At 39.8% G+C, this 16791-nt stretch overlaps 1 protein-coding gene and 1 pseudogene across 8 annotated transcripts in view; both read right to left on the bottom strand.

Annotated features, from left to right (window-relative positions):
* PHC3 (polyhomeotic homolog 3) overlaps positions 1-11402 on the bottom strand; it is a 78663-nt gene extending 67261 nt beyond the window's left edge. For 7 of the 8 annotated variants that reach the window (XR_009402511.1, XM_059391567.1, XM_059391569.1 and 4 more), the window contains exons 1-4: positions 11358-11402; positions 8317-8482; positions 4088-4243; positions 2459-2536 (exon numbers count right to left, since the gene is read on the bottom strand). Coding sequence is in view for 7 of the 8 variants with exons in the window: in XM_059391567.1 (XP_059247550.1) it covers positions 2459-2536; positions 4088-4243; positions 8317-8482; positions 11358-11371 (414 nt within the window). In the remaining variant the exon portion in view is untranslated. The other variant, XM_059391568.1, reaches the window with a different exon arrangement.
* A 3214-nt stretch (positions 11403-14616) lies between these two features.
* Positions 14617-16095, bottom strand: LOC132010524 (uncharacterized; annotated as a pseudogene).
* Between the last annotated feature and the right edge of the window lie 696 nt (positions 16096-16791).

Below are 16791 nucleotides of genomic sequence, written 5' to 3'. Positions count from 1 at the left end.
AAACTTGACAACCTACCATCTGGTCCTTTATTATACTAAAGGCTGGACCCTTCCCCACAGGCTTTCACTATTAATCTGGAACCCTACCTTGAAATAACCAAAACTGAAAATTACTAGACTGCCCCCTAACATGGGTCATTAGTATCATTACCTAGAGATTTCTGCTACTAGGTTCTACCCCGCTTTTGGAGACTGACCCATATTCACTAAGCTACCCTGGTATCATAATTTGGACAGCTAGTCAACTCCCTTGAGCTATTATTGAGCTGGGATCGAAAACAAAGCAAATACAATGCATTACTCCTTTTTTTTCCTGGACATCTGTTCTCCCTGCTTACTTCTTTTCCTCCACCAACCAGTCACACAGGTTCTGGCACACTTTATCATATGAGGCTGCCTGATTTATGACAAGCAGCACTAACAACATCATAAAAAATAAACACAATCACTGGAATTATAATTTCTGTGAAAGTCACATACATAAAATCATAATGAGAGAAAAACAGTTTAAAAGGATATCTTTTAATAATCTGAAAAATTAAAAAACACCTCTTTATCCATATATATACCCTAATGTTATTCCAGTATTTCCTAGAATAAAAAAAACTGTCTATAATTTTTTTAACCAGACCACAAATGTTTATGAATGCTTGCCTTAACTACCAATGAATGTATTAAAGAAAGACATGACATCAATAATCATATTACAGTTATTAATACTTAGGGCTAGATTATACTACTGAAATTTTTTATTTTCTCCAGCCTAACATTTTCAAGTCATAATTTATTACCTAATTTTATATATTCCAGGATACTTCCATGCTAAAAAAGAATAGAATTTTTTAATTAAAAATGTCATGGCCTAGTCGGTTAAGCATCCAACTCTTGATTTTGGCTCAGGTCATGATCTCAGGGTAGTGAGATTGAGCCCCACAACAGGCTTGGCACTGGGCATAGAACCTGCCTAAGAGTCTTTCTCTCTCCCTCTCCCCTGCCCTGCCTTTCTCTGGCCCCCCCCCAAAAAACAAAGTCATATCAATATCCAGAAAAATAACCATATGCATATATGTGTGTATGTGTGTGTGTATATATATGTATACATATATATACACACACACATACACACACACACATATATATAACATATAGCTATAGGTATCAAGTCAGGAAAGCCCAAACCCTTAGACAAAGAAATACAGCACAAGTTCATCTTCAATTTCTTAGCAATCTACAAACTAAACTCTATTAGAGTCAACTTTATAAATTATCAAAATATTATCCTCCTGGATCAGGAAAAAAAATCATAAGGATATGATTAGGTTAACTTAATGGATCTCAACCAGAGGCAGTTTTGCCCTCCAGGAAACATCTGGCAGGGTCTAGAGATATTTTTGGTTGTCACACTGAGGCAAGGAAGAAGGCCATAGCCTACTAGTAACCAGTGGCTAGAAGCTAGGCATGCCGCTAAGCATCCTATAACACACGGCACAGTCCCCCCACAAGAATTATGTGCTCTATAACAGCTACAGTGATGATGCAGAGAAATCTGGAATAGGTGATGAAATGTGAATATGGACTACACTGTATCAATGCTAAATTTCCTGAATCTGATTATTTTCATGTCGCTCTGTAAGAGAACAACTTTCTTTCTGGGAAATACATATCAAAGTATTCAGAAATAAAGGAACATGTCTCAACTTACCTGCAAATGGTTCAGAAAAAGATATGTCTATATGTATATATGTAGAGAGAAAGAATGAATGGTAAAGCAATGAGCCAAATGCTAACAACTGGTGAATCTGAGTAAAGAATATACAGAAATGTTTATTATTTTTCTAACTTAAAATTATATCAAAATAAAAAGTTAAGTATTATCATGCCTGAAAATTTCTTTCAACTGGAAAACTTTATACAATTTTCCAGTATATATGTGTAATAAAGCCAAGCAGATTTACTCCTTTCTCAAAATAAATTACATTATCTTGAATAGATACTTGTAAATTTGGTCAAGATAAGGAAGCATAAGCTGAAAAGTATTAATTTCTAAAATGTGAAGTGCCCAGAAAAACCTAGAAACATTTATGTGTCAAGGGTTAACATTCTTTAGTATATTATACTATATCACAGTAAATGCATGGCCTAATACCCCTTGCACTGTGTATTTCAGGCTTTCAACACACACTGAAAACTGCAAACATTTTGAATCACGTAAGATCTGAACGAAATCAATGGGAAAATATGTATAAGAAATAATACAAAAACATTTTTTTTAAGACTCAAATTTTCAGAAGCTTAATATTAGTTCTGGATTCTTGAAATTTACCACTTCTATTTCTAGGCACTTATTTCTTAAGAAGCAATCAACAAAACGCAATAGCAACTTTGTAAACAGTAATAGTCACTTTTGGAAAACAGTAATTAAAATTTTTAAATCCAGGAAAAAAATTAGGGCACTTACAGATGTCTGGGACATACTTGACTGTTGTGTGACACTTCCTGTTGGGGATGTAGATGGTCTTCCACTGGACAAACTTGCCTAAAATAATAAGATCTTTATAACAGATCTATAAGAATCTAAAGTTAAAAGTTTTTGGTACCAGGATACCACAAAACCATGATAAAAGTCAAAACGTCTCTTATAAACCAATCCATTTCACAGCCAACATAGATTAAGCTTTGGCCAAACAGATTAAGAGGAAAAGAAAAAGCTGAACGATGAAAACTGAGGACCCAAAGGCTAATCTTATTTTAATAGCTGCACCCATTGTCAGTCTTACTCAACAGCTCTCTTCTTTGAAGTGAAACCACCCATAAGAACATTATGAAAAAGAAATTGTAGCTACATGAAGTACCAGGGGGTTTCAGTTTCCTAACTTGTATCATGAACACGAGGTTATTTAGAAGTACATTAGGAAGAAGAAACAACAGCTGGGTGTGTGTTTCTAATAGAAATAACACTTTTTCAGGTTTAGTCAACTGAGATCCTCCTTTAGTAAGAAGATTTAAGATTAAATCTCACATGTAGGCGAACCTGGGTGGCTCAGTGGGCTAAACCTCTGCTTTCGGCTCAGGTCATGATCCCAGGACCCTGGGATCGAGCCCCGCATGGGGTTCTCTGCTCAGCGGGGAGCCTGCTTCCCTTCCTCTCTCTGCCTGCCTCTCTGCCTACTTGTGACCTCTCTCTGTCAAATAAATAAAGTATTTAAAAAAAAAAAATCTCACATGTAGTTTTACTTAAATAAACAGAATAACAAAAATCTTTTTTAAAGCAAGTATTTAATCATAAAATTATCCTGTTATCAGTAGGAAAAGTACGCGTGGGTATTAGAAAGCTTCATGGATACTATTTTAGATAGAAAGTTTCTGGAGTGATACACTATTAAGATTAAACATATTGAACACCTCTTAAGAATGAAAAACAGCAGTGAGTCTAGAAAAGGAACACCTCTACTTTACCTCTTATAATTTCATGCAGTTCAATTTTTTTAATGAATGTAAATTACTTATATTAAAAAAAAAAAAACATTTTTCACTGAAATGTAAATACAGTTCATGTAACCTGAAGTATTCACTGTTGTACCTAGAATTTTATACACATATTCCTGACACTTGCACTGAATTTCTGCAGTGCAAATAAAAAGCAGTGGGACAAAAGCTAGTGACAGAGCACCATATAAGACATAGCCATATTTGTTTCATATTTATTTCATTAACTTCTATTTGGCCACCTATTAATTTCTTTAAGAAAAAATAATCAGGGGCGCCTGGGTGGCTCAGTGGGTTAAGCCGCTGCCTTCGGCTCAGGTCATGCATGATCTCAGGGTCCTGGGATCGAGTCCCGCATCAGGCTCTCTGCTCAGCAGGGAGCCTGCTTCCTCCTCTCTCTCTTTCTGTCAAATAAATAAATAAAATCTTAAAAAAAAAAACTATCTAAAAAAAAAAATTTTTCAAAAGAAAGAAAAAATAATAGGACATTTAAGGATTCTGAAATAACTCCCAACGTATTTGTTTTCAGTGATTATCTGCTAAGAATGTCAACTTTTCGTTGATGTTGGCCTCATAAACTCTCCAATTATGAAAGTCTTACCTGAACAGCAGCAAGGCTCTGCAGCTGGGAGCTGCTCAAGTGCTGCTGCTGCAGCGCGGCTGTGTGCAGCATCAAGTGCTGCTGCTGAGCGGCGTACATCTGCTGCAGGTACTGCGCAGCGGAGCTGGGCGGCCGGTGCAAGGCCTGTTGAATCACCTGTGGGCAGCCAATTGAACCAAGGTCAAACCTGGATCTTAACGTTCATCTGAACCATAAAATAAAGTATGAAAGAACAGGCAGTTGAAAATTTCACTGCTTTAATATTCAACGTCAAGTTTATTAACACAGTTCTCTCCTAGTTACACATTGCTGAGATGCACTAATCTATACAAATTACAATCATCCAGAAGAGACAATTCACCAAAGAACAGAAGAGCCAAATGAGCACTTGAAAAGATCTTCAATCTCATTAGTAGTCAAAATTTATAAACTAAAACAAGATACTATTCAGGGGACCTGGGTGGCTCAGTGGGTTAAGCGTCTGCCTTCGGCTCGGGTCATGATCAGGGTTCTGGGATCAAGTCCCACAGCGGGCTCTCTGCTCAGTGGAGAGCCTGCTTCCCAGCACCCACCCCACCCACACCCCCCGCCAGCTGCTCTACTTGTGATCTCTGTCAAATAAATAAAGAAAATCTTTAAAAAACAAAAACAAAACAGAACCAAGATACTATTCTCCAACTTTCAGATGAATAAAGATTTAAAAGAATACTACCACTAAATGGGAAAAAAGATATTCTCATAGTGTTAGTAAGTATGGAAACTGGTATAACTATTTTGGATAAAACTTAGTAGAATTCTGGGCCTGGGTGTAGAGGGAATATGCAGAACCCTACGGTAGTTACAAATAGTAACACAGAGGTGCCTGGGTGGCTCAGTTGGTTAAGGGTCTAACTCTTGATTTTGGCAGGTCATACATCATCTCAGGGTCTAGAGACTGAGTGCCGTGTCGGACTCTGCACTGGGCATTGAGCCTGCTTAAGATTCTCTCCCTCTCCCAACTCTCTCAAAAAAAAAATAAAATAAAATAAAAATAGCCCTGTAGATCCATTCTGCCCAGTATAGCAGCCACTAGCCACATGTGCCTCCTGAGTACTAACCAATGTAGCTAATGCAACTAAGAAAATTAGTTTTTTATTTTACTAAATTTTAATATAAACAGCCACATGTACTTCGGAGCTACTGTGTATTGAATATAGACATATCTACATTTATCGACAACACAAGAATTCCCAATATATTATTAGGTGAAAAGAGCAGATTACTAACTGGTATATAGAGTAAGATACCATTTTTATATTAAAATATTTAAAGGAATATTCAGAAAAACATTAAAAGACTCCTGAGAGGCAACTAGATTTAAGGTGATTTTTACCTTCTCATGTGTATTTTTCTTTAAATGTCTGGAAAAAAATCTGAGTAGTATTATATTAATAATCACATAAAATTATAAGGATGTTTCATGTTTTAAATTAATTTTTTAAATGTTTTTTAAATGCCAGATTCCTTTCAACATAGAATAAAACTATTTTAACTAAAAAAAATTCCTGAAAAAGTGTTAATTACTGTATTTGTTAATGAAATATAAAATCTGAGCCTGAGACTTCATAAATAGATAAATGTAGGAAAGTCAAATAAATATTCTAAAAACAGAGAAAAATCCTTTATCCTTTATCTGTCCAAACCCGTAAGTCAGACTACACCAGTCCTCTGCAACCATGTCCCAAAGTCACATCATGCCCACAGTGACTCTTAAACAGCACAGAACCCTAACCTCAGCATCAACCACAGAGTTTTCAGAGCTAAGGGAGTAACAGAGCCATAACCCTACAGCTTGAGGTCTGAGTCAGGATACCATGAGCCATAAAGCAATGAATCTCTTTATTCAAATTCCAAGAAAACATATTTCCTTGTGTTTACTTTCATGTATACATAGCTCATCTCTCCAACTATAGACTGCTAAACCTGCTACAGATTCTTATGACAAAATCAATGTAGGAGTTTGAACCTTAGTTGCAGAAGACTATAGACCAACATTAAGTGAAAGAGAATTACAATAGTATGCCTTTTTGGTCACGTAAATCTATATATGTTCTTTAAATTACATAACAAAACTAAAATTAAATTGAAATAAGAAATGAGTAAACTATTTGACACATTTTTGTCAGAGTATAGTCATTTCTTATCATCAACATAGTCTTTCATTGTCATTCAACCACAGACTCATGGAAGAGAGACTCATTAAATACAAATTAAAGGTAAACTGCACTGTTCTTATATTGTTTCTCTAAAGAAATGAAAAGGGCAAATAGTATTCACAGGAATGAAAACAAATGCCGGAAGGTATTAAAGAATTCCTTAGGTAATTCAATAAATATTGATTTGATTAAATTTTGGGGGTAACAATGATATGACTTCATAAGAATTAGTGTTAATGCTATTTGTGAGATACATGTATATCTACACATTTCCAGTTAACACTTTATTTTTTTTTTTTTTAAGATTTTATTTATTTATTTGACAGAGAGAGATCACAAGTAGGCAGAGAGGCAGGCAGAGAGAGAGAGGAAGGGAAGCAGGCTCTCCGCTGAGCAGAGAGCCCGATGCGGGACCCTGAGATCATGACCTGAGCCGAAGGCAGCAGCTTAACCCACTGAGCCACCCAGGCGCCCAACACTTTATTTTTTATTAACACATCCAGCTTAGGTAGAAACTAGAGATCAAAACGGCACAGTAAAATACCACATTCCTGTGTCCCTTGCCTCAAAGAAAGGTGAAGAACATTAATAACACATTCCTCATTCCTGTCTGAACTTTTGCTGAACTCACTCAGCCTCCCAACAATTTTGATTCCACCCCATGGTAACTTCAGAATCCTAAACAACAAATAGCAATGGAGTGGAGAGAGGAATATCTTGCAAACAACTAAGTTATTTCAGAGTAGAATGAAATTATGGAGATTGTAGAAAGAGTAAGCAGGTACAACAAAAAAAAAATAAAAACTCAGAGTGGTTAAAGGCACAACTCTAAAACCAGACAATCTACTAGCTATGTGAATTTAGGAAAAGTTATTTAGCCCATTTAAAACATCAGTCTTCCCACCTATAAAATGGAGATAATATCTATTTCACAGAGGTGTGCTGAGGATCAAAAGAGATAACCCACATAAAGCGTTCATCAAATGCTTGGCACATAGCAACTGTTCAATAAATACTAAATATTATTATTGACTGGGTATATATATTGTGCCCCACACAGTTCTAATGCTTCCTTTAATCCTCATAACTGGGGTGCCTGGGTGGCTCAGTCAATTAAGGCTCTGATTCTTGGTTTCAGCTCAGATCATGATTTCAGGGTTGTAAAACTGAGCCCCCACAACCAACTCAACAAGCAGCTGGGAGTCTGCTTAGGAGTCTCTCTCCTTCACTCCCCCTTAGCTCCTCCCCTTGCTTGAGCTCATGCACTCACACTCTCCAGCGCTCTGTCTCTTAAAATCTCTCTCTCAAAATCTTTTTTTTTTTTTTAAATCCTCATCATAACTAAGGAACTAGGTGGTCTTATCCTCATTTCAGTTTCCTGATGTGCAAAGAGATCACGCCCCTCATCCAACACTACATAGGTATTAATGATTAAGAAGATGGAATTCAAAGAGCGTATCAGACTGTAATGCCCATGCCCTTTTTATGCAATACCATATTGTCTCAACATCCGTTATTATAAAGATTAATTTTCTCAGCCAAGTGAAGACCTAAAACTTTTCCTAGTTAAATATTCCCTTCCCCCTCGGCCCCCAGAAGCTTAAAATGGATCCTCCTACTTAGGTTCTTAGACCACTTGAGTTTTAAATGAACCTCTTAACACATCTACAGACCTGAATAGATCTTCCTAAGTCTATATTTTGGGTTCAAATACAAAGAACCCAGAAAAACCTAGAGCCATTCTACATATCAAGGCTGTAGGTTGAGTTTCTCCACATTGCAGCAGCACCTAGAGTCCTTTCAGCTATAATTTTCCTGACATATGGTTTTATAGGCCACCTGCTGATAAATATAAGCCCTGTCAATAGGATTATTAAATAACTTTTTTGTTTCAAACATTAACAATCCTAACTGTACTCATTTAGAGAATATCATGTGACTCATCTGAGGACATGAAACAATAGCTTCATCTGGCTTAAGAGAAAAGTAATGACATCCTAAGTCTCAGTCTACCACGCATTCTAACTGAAATACCTGTACGGCATGTCGGTCTGAGCCACTGTAGACAGAGATCTGAGGTTGCTGCATTCGAGAGGAGGAAGTGGTGATAGTGGTGGTGGTCGTGCTGCTGGTTGTTGTCGACACAGAAGATGTGCCAGGGTTTGGTTCACTATCCATAGCTGTACTGTGGTCCTTGAATCTGTTAGGTTACACAAAGGATTTGCATTGGCAAAAGCATTATTTCATGGGCTTTAAAGAATATTTAATTATTTCAAAGAAATAATCAGCAACAATCTAAATTTTTAAGACCCTCCCAAAATGGCATACATCGCACACAGTCCCCATAACCACTTAGAAAGTAAAAGTACTTCGCAAATACGTAGCATATTTGATAGTTAATACCTACTAACTTTGCATTCAAATGATTCAGGATACGCAACTTAAATAAATCCTGGCCTAAACTTTATCTTTCCATTACTGAAAGATAAGTGAAACCAGAACAGGTTTATAAGAGACCACTAAACTACCTAAAAAAACAAATGCTTAAGCAGCATCAGAGTACTTTAAAGTATTTTTTTACGTTCTTTTGTCCATACTAATCACAAATTAAAGTAATTCTTATCTATATATTAAAACAGGATGCCTAAGGACTTGTGTTAATTAGGTTGTTTCTGGTTACCATATCCACTCTGCTTTAAAAACATGTTCTCTTATTAAATAATTTAAAAAATTGGTTTTTTAGGATTTTATTTTTTAAGTAATCTCCATATCTAACACGGGGCTCTAAGGGACACCTGGGTGGCTTAGTGGGTAGGGCATGTGACTCTTGACCTCAAGGACCTCTTGAGTTTAAGCCCAACACTAGCATAAAACTTACATTAAAAAAAAAAAAAAGGCAAATTGGGGTGCCTGGGTGACTCAGTGGGTTAAGCCTCTGCCTTCCGCTAGGGTCATGATCCCAGGGTTCTGGGATCAAGCTATGCCTGGGGCTCTCTGCTCAGTGGGGAGGCTGCTTCCCCGCCCTCTCTCTCTCTGCCTACTTGTGATCTCTGTCAAATAAATAAATAAAATCTTAAAAAAAAAAAAAGGTAAAAATAGTAATTTTTTATTAACTCACACTGGCTTTTCCCTTATTAGTCTATAACATTGTCCTTACTACATCTAATAACTCTGATTATACTTATTAGCAGATTACTCTGGGAAATCAGAGAAGCACCTGACAACAATTTTCCCACTTCCCCACAAAAGTGTCTTTTCACAAAGAATTGCTCCAAATTCTGAAAACAGCACAATTATGTCACTTTCCACACATATGAACAATAAAGTTCATAAAGTACATTTTTGTACCAAACTTTCTGATTTCTTCCCCTCCAATACTGCAAACTCACTTCACTATTGTGATATAAACTTCCACTTCACCTTGAATCTATATTTTAATTCAATCAAACAACATTGTATTTTAAGTCAATTCTGAAGCCCTTGAATTGTTAGAGTAGAACTGCAATAGTTTTGTAGAGTTAGAAATGCACCCGAATGGTGAAAAGCACACCTGTGAATACAACAGTCTTATCTGCCTTTCTTAACCCCTCTTTTCTTCTGAGAAACAAAATTTGACACACATCACATCAGCATCATTGACAAGAATGTAACAAGAACACTTTCTACTTCATGAAAAGACAAAGGAATTTGGTACTAATTATGCATGCATACGCTATTTCCATATGGTGTCCTTTTATGTACAAATATTCTTTGTTCTTTACATCATTTATATAAATAGTATTTATATGCTCCTCAAGGAATTAAAAGTAAAATGAAAATTCAATTTAATAAAAAGTGAAAGGAAAACAGCTGACTTCACTTTTCTGATTAGTAAATGACTCACACATCTTTATGCTTCTCTGGGGTTTTGGTTTTTTTTTTTTATAGTTTTTCAAACTGCCTTCCCAATCATCAAATCACAGCATCATATGGCAACTGTTCAACATCATTCAGATTTAGTGGTAGATAAGGTAAAGTTTTTACCAAATTACTGGCTTCGTAACACTTATGAAACATGTAGCAGTGACATGCAAAAAGCCAACTTAAATTCTGGTCCTTTTAGAGTGGTATTCTATGCAATCATGTGGTCAAACTCAGACCCCATGGTAGGTATGTTCTGTAAAAAACCAAAAACGGTCACAGATACTCCAAATTCTAGGCACAAGTCTAAACATCAGTGAGTAGAACTGGTCAAACCACTGTACTGCATTTGGAGACCTGGCACAAAAGAACAATTTTGCTAACTCCACAGTGTGCGTAGTACTGTCTGCAAAATACAGCTGGCAGTCCTGGTGCCCAAGAGGCCTACCCAGGAAACACTTAAGTTTGAGCAGCTAGCTAAGGATACCATCACACCACACCGCCACACAAGAATATGGCCCTCTAAGGGGGCATCTACACTGCAGCCAAAGACCCAGGGAAGACAGGGTCTTTCTTCTGGGGTATTTTCTGCCTAGCCAGACCCGCAGGAACATTTCTCCCCACCACCCTCCGCTCCAAGGCCCGCGCTGGGACATCTCCACGCCTCCCAGGGGAGGGCGGTGAGCAGCCTCGTCTCTGGTTCTCCTACCGAGGAGCAGTGGGTTGACGCCGGGGCGGGAAGGAGGGGAGCGCGAAGGAGGCCTGGCAGTGCCCGCCCAACCCTCCCCAGCCTCCGCGGGCCCCCGGCGCGGGCATCCGTGACAAGGCTGCCCTCGGGGCCCACTTGCAGGGATGACAGCGCCTGAGGAGCCCTCCGGGACTTAGCTCCCGGAAGACCCCAGCGATCGGGGTCCCTGGGGTGACTCTACACGCAGGGCCCGGCCGATTTGGGATCAGACCGCGGAAGGGGCGCTCCCGCCTGGAGGGAACTAGACCCTTACAGTTGGCCTCCGCCCCCCGTTATGTGCCAAGCGGGATCCCCAAAGATAAGGAAGCTCTTGGGTCTCCCATTCCCTGCACTGCCCACCAGAGAGCCTTGAGCTTTCCCCTTAGGGGACATGTCGCTGCCCCACTCGCCCCCCGGTTACGACATCAGTCACCAGCAAGTCACTCACTCCGCTTCCGCCATCTTCTCTCCTCCATCACTAACACGGGCTGCGCATGCGCCCCCCGGCGGCCAGCGGAGGGGCGGGGTCGACTCAGCCCTGGGGCCTCCCAAGGTCACGTGGCGTCCTCGGCTTCCAATTCCCCCCTCCCACCTGAGGCCTTGCGGGCTCTGGGAAGTAACCAGGTTTCCTTGTCTCCCGTCCACCCCTCGCTTTCTATTGCCTAAGGTCTCACTCTCGAGACGGGATCTGTAACCGAGATATGAAAAGTTGTGTTTAGACTGTTAAATTACATACTTATACATATACAAAAGCCTATGTAAATTGCAGAGAGTGAGATGAAAGAAAATACAAGAAGACTGGATGCTTGGAGTTCACTGGGAAAGGAAAAACTGTGGTGGTGCAGGTCTTGCTAACTGGGGCTCAGTGGAACTGTAGGTCCAAACCAGCAGTTCCTCTCTCAGGCTCAAAGATAGTGTTCCAGTCGCTGGTGAGGTTAAGGAATCACCCTGATTACCCTATGAGTATCATTCATGTCTACGACATGAATTTACTGAGCACTTGGTAGGGATTGCAAACTTGAATACGAGAGAGAAGTTTGCTAGTACATTTTACTGTTCAGTATATATGCTAAGTCCTCTGAGGCAGAATGAGACAAAGAGGAGTATTAAAAAGTCCCTGTCTTCCAGGAAATCCTAATTTGAAGACTGGAGAGAGTTTTGTAGAAATATCCCTGCAATATAAGTGTTCTGAAACAGATCCGTTAAGTGATTTGGAAACCTTAAGTTCACAGAATAATCAATCTTTACTATACTTAACAGAAAAAAAAGTGTACTGATCACAAACAATGTCTTCTTTTGGTATTTCTTAAGATGGTAGAACTGCACTAATTTCAAGAGCTGAGAAATGAAGTACTGATATAAATCTATCGTGAAGTGTCATGTGGTCTAATGAAAAGTATACTTAATCTCGGAAATCTTGTGTTTCAGGCTCTCCCTAGGGTAGGGAGAAGAACACTTCCAATGTAAACTATATTGTCAGTTTACGCCTACCCCCCTATCCCACCTCTGAGAACATAGGGGGGGTAATTTTCTTTTGTTAAAAGACTTTACTTTTTAAGTAATCTCCACACCTAAAGTGAGACTCAAACTTATAACCAGTAGAGCGAGAGTTGCACACTATACCGGCTAAACGAGCTGGGCACCGCTGAAAATGTGGTTTCTTTACCTTACTTTCCCCTCTGAGAGCAGTGCCTTTCCTACTACTCATACGAGAACTCCCTGAGAAAGTCCCCTTTGAAAAGTCCCTGTAGATACTTAAAAATAAGATATCATCACTTTTTCTTTCTTTTCTGACCTGCTCATATGGTGTCATTGTCATTTGACTCTCAAGAATCAACTGTCCATTGGTATTGCTGAAATTTCTTTTAGAGAAACAAAAGTAAAGAAAGCACAGTCTTATACCTAAAGATCAAAAATGCATAATTCCAAGGAGTGTTTGGAATAAAAGGGGCAAAATTGTTCCTTTCTTTCCTCTTTTCCTTGAACATCTAAGGCCCATGTCTATATTGTCACCTGGTGAAGATTGGCTTTAAAATTCCAGATGTATTTTAGATCAGTATTGCTTTTTAGAAACATTTCCAGACTCGATAGTTATTATAACATCAACCTTTTCTACAACCTTTTTCTAAGTGCAGAGGATTTTCACAAACTCTTTTACTCTGCACAACAACCCTGTGGTATTTTACCATCACGCCCATTTAGCACAGAAGTATAGTGAGGTGATTAGATACCCACGGTGTCTAAACCTAGACACAGGATTCTAATTTAAGCTTTCCATCTCCAAAGCCAAGTTTTTGCTGTTGTTGTTGTCGTTGTTGTTTTCTTCACAGCAGCATTCAGCAAGCCACTATGGGATATGTTAGAACAAGAAAAGTATGATAAGGGACTACTCTTAAGAAATTTATCATCACTCACGGGGCACCTGGGTGGTTCAGTGGGTTAAGCCTCTGCCTTCAGCTGGGATCATGATCCCAAGGTCCCGGGATCAAGCCCCACATCGGGTTCTCTGCTCGGTGGGGAGCCTGCTTCCTTCTCTCTCTCTCTGTCTGCCTCTCTGCCTACTTGTAATCTCTGTCTGTCAAATAAGTAAATAAAATCTTTTAAAAAAAGAAAGAAAGAAAGAAATTTATCATCACTTATCTGACCAGAGAGAGGACAGTGCTTTACTTCTTTTTTGGGGGTGGGGGGTTATTTATTTATTTGATAGAGAGAGAAGGAACACAAGCCGGGGAGTGGGAGAGGGAGAAGCAGGCTTCCCGATGAGCAGGGAGCCTGATGTGGGGTTCAATCCCAGGACCCCGTTATCATGACTAAGCTGAAGGCAGACACTTAATGACTGAGCCACCCAGGGGCCCCCAGTGTTTTACTTCTTTATGATTTCTTAAGGAAAGGATGTATATGGCATGCTAGAAGGTTGAACTTCTTTCTAAAGTTTCCAGGAACCATTACCTTGGAGAAGTGCTAGGATTCTCTTTGATTTTAGAAAAAACTCTCTCTAAAAAAAAAAAAAAAGAAGAAAGAAAGAAAGAAAGAAAGAAAGAAAGAAAGAAAGAAAGAACGAACCCTCTAGCTTTGTGAAGAATGGATTGGAAGAAAAGGAAAACGGATACAGGGCAACTAACTGAGAAACTGTATGAATCCTAAGAGAAAGGGTAAGGGCTAAAGGAGTGGTAGAAAGGGCTAGATTAAAATTTTAGTTCCTTAGTTGCATGAGTCACACATCAAGTGTGACTTGTGGCTAGTGGCAACTATATTGTGCTGTGCAGATATGGAACATTTTTCCATCATTACAGAAAACTCTATTGGACAGAGCCAGTTTAGACTCTAGATCAGGAGTTGGCAAATTACTATTTCTGCCTTCATCTTTGGGGCCACTTATACCAAATACCATCGACTGGTGGCTTAAACACAAAACAGTTATTTCTCACAGTTCTGGAGGCTGGGAAGTCCAAGATCAAGGTGCCAGCAGATTCAGTATCTAGTGAGAACCCTCTTTTTAGTTTTGCAGACAGCTGCCTCCTTGCTCAATCCTTATAGGGTAGCAGACATGGGGACTATAGACATTTGGGCCACTTCTTCATGTAACCCACTTGTGCCTTCACAGCCTGCTGGGCCCTTTCCATTTGCTGATGGAATGCTGCTATGCACCCCCAACTTTATGGCTTGGTAACTCAAGTAACACTCAATTTCTGATAGGTGGCTAGGTCTCATGGTAACTGCGTGACCCATTGAGTCCCTACTAAGGCCCAGTAGCAGGCCAAGAACTGGTTTTCAAAAGAAAAATAGTTATATGAATAGGATGAAAGGGCTTTTTTCCCCCAAATTCTAAGGACCTGCGTAATGATTTACCTATAGGGGCCTATCAAAAGCTCCAAACAGCATCCCCAACTACAACATACACTTCAAGCACCTTTATAACGCCCAAGTGGCAAGGCAGCTTGCACAGCAGCTTGGACCTGTCAACGAGCCATCTCTTGTTCTGGATCCCCTACAAAACTAGCAGCTTTTTAGGTCATTTAGTAAATGGGATGGAGTAAAACACCCAAATGAGGAATATGTTGCCTCCAAAAGCCAAGACGCCCACTAGGCATCATGCCTTGTTTTTGTTTGGAGGCCAAAAGCAACAATTCATTCTTCCCTTTAGAAGGGATAACTTGACATGCCCCAGAGCAGTGGACCCCTAGAAATGTCACTGAGGTGACAAAGTCTTTTTGGATTTATTTCCCACCTTGTTACATGGAAATGCCTTCCAAACAAGTCTAGAGTAGTTGCTACTCCTTACTTACTAAATTCTATCAGCATAATGTCATCCATGTACCAACCAGTGTGACACTTTGTGGAAAGGAAAAGTGATCAAGGTCTCTGGGAGCTAAATTATGACGTAGGGCTGTAGAGTTGATGTATGCTCAAGGTAGGAGAGTGAAGGTGTACTGATGGCTTTGCCAGCCAAAAGCAAGCTGCTTTTGGTGGTCTTTACTAATAGAGATCAAGAAAGGAAAGCATTTGCCAGATCGATAGCTATGCAGCAGGGTATGTGTTAATTTGCTCAAGCAAGGAAACCACATCTGGTACAACAGCTGCAACTGGTGTCACCACGTGGCTAAGCTCATCATAGTTCACTGTCATTCTCCAGGACCCTTCTGTCTTCTGGACAGGCCAACTAAGGGAGTCAAATAAGTATGTGGTAGCAGTCATCTCTGCTATCCTCCAGGAAAGGGCTATTGATTTTTGGCTTACTATTTTACTTGGTAGAAGCAGTTTCAGGGTCTTCCACTTGCCCTTTTCCACCATAATAGCCCTCACTCCACAGGTCAGGGAACCAATGTGGGGATTCTGCAGACTGCTAAGTATATCTATTCCAAGAGTATATTCCAGAACTGAAGAAAGAACCACAGGATAGAGTTGGAAACCAAGTGGACCCATGGTTAGATAGCCCTGAGACCAAATTCCACCAATAACCTGATCTCTGTAGGCCCCTCCTCTGGCTAATGGGCCACAGTGACATTTGGGTCTCCTGGAATCAATGTTAGTTCAGAGCCATTGTCCTGCAGTCCCCCAAAGGCCTGATTATTTCCTTTACCCCAGTGCACAGTTACCCTAGTAGAAGGCTGTAGGTCCCTTTGGGAAAGGTTAGAGAAATGAACTATAAATTTTTGGTAGTATCCAGAGTCCTTTCTCTGGGGCATGTGACCTCCCCTTCATTTAGGGGTTTCTGGGATCTGTAAACTGGCTGGAGTCTAAGAACTGATTGAGGCACTATGACTCTTTTCTTAAGATACAGGTTAAACTTTTTATTTCCTTAACCAAGAACTTCTCTACTCAACCAGTTCAAGTAAGAATTTGGTAAGTTTCCTATTTCCCTTCTAGGAATACCATGATGAGCTAGCTAATGACATAGGTCTGTGCAAGTCAGACTGTTCTGACTGCGGCTTTGATTAGGCTCTCCATCATGGTGACCATGCCCGCTGAGCCTTTGGCAGTTATGTGCTGCCACTTGGCCCCTGCCCACTTAGGATCCAATTATTCCTGTTGCATTTAGTTCCCCAAGTCAGTGGCTGCATTTCCCACTGTAAGGTCTGGCCTGCAGAGAAGAGTGATCACAGAACTCTTCAGGATGCCAGGGCTCCCCTCATAAACTGCAATGGGGTGAATGTGTCTCCCCTGCCCCAAACTTCATATATTGAAGCCTTAATTCCCCAATGTGATGGTATTCAGAGCCTCCTCTAAATTAGGGAGGTGATTAGGTCATCAGGATAGAGCCTTCATAAATGGAATTTGTGCCCCTAGAAGAGGAGACAAGAGAGGGAGATGCTCTCTCTCACTCGCATGTGAGGATACAGCCAACAAAATGGTTATCTGCAAACCAGGAATAAGGCTCTTGC

This window comes from Mustela nigripes, chromosome 2 (genome assembly GCF_022355385.1).
Source record: "Mustela nigripes isolate SB6536 chromosome 2, MUSNIG.SB6536, whole genome shotgun sequence".
NCBI classification, from domain to species: Eukaryota; Metazoa; Chordata; class Mammalia; order Carnivora; family Mustelidae; genus Mustela; species Mustela nigripes.
The sequence above is the reverse complement of the archived record's forward strand: the minus strand, read 5'-3'. Positions and strand labels throughout refer to the sequence as shown.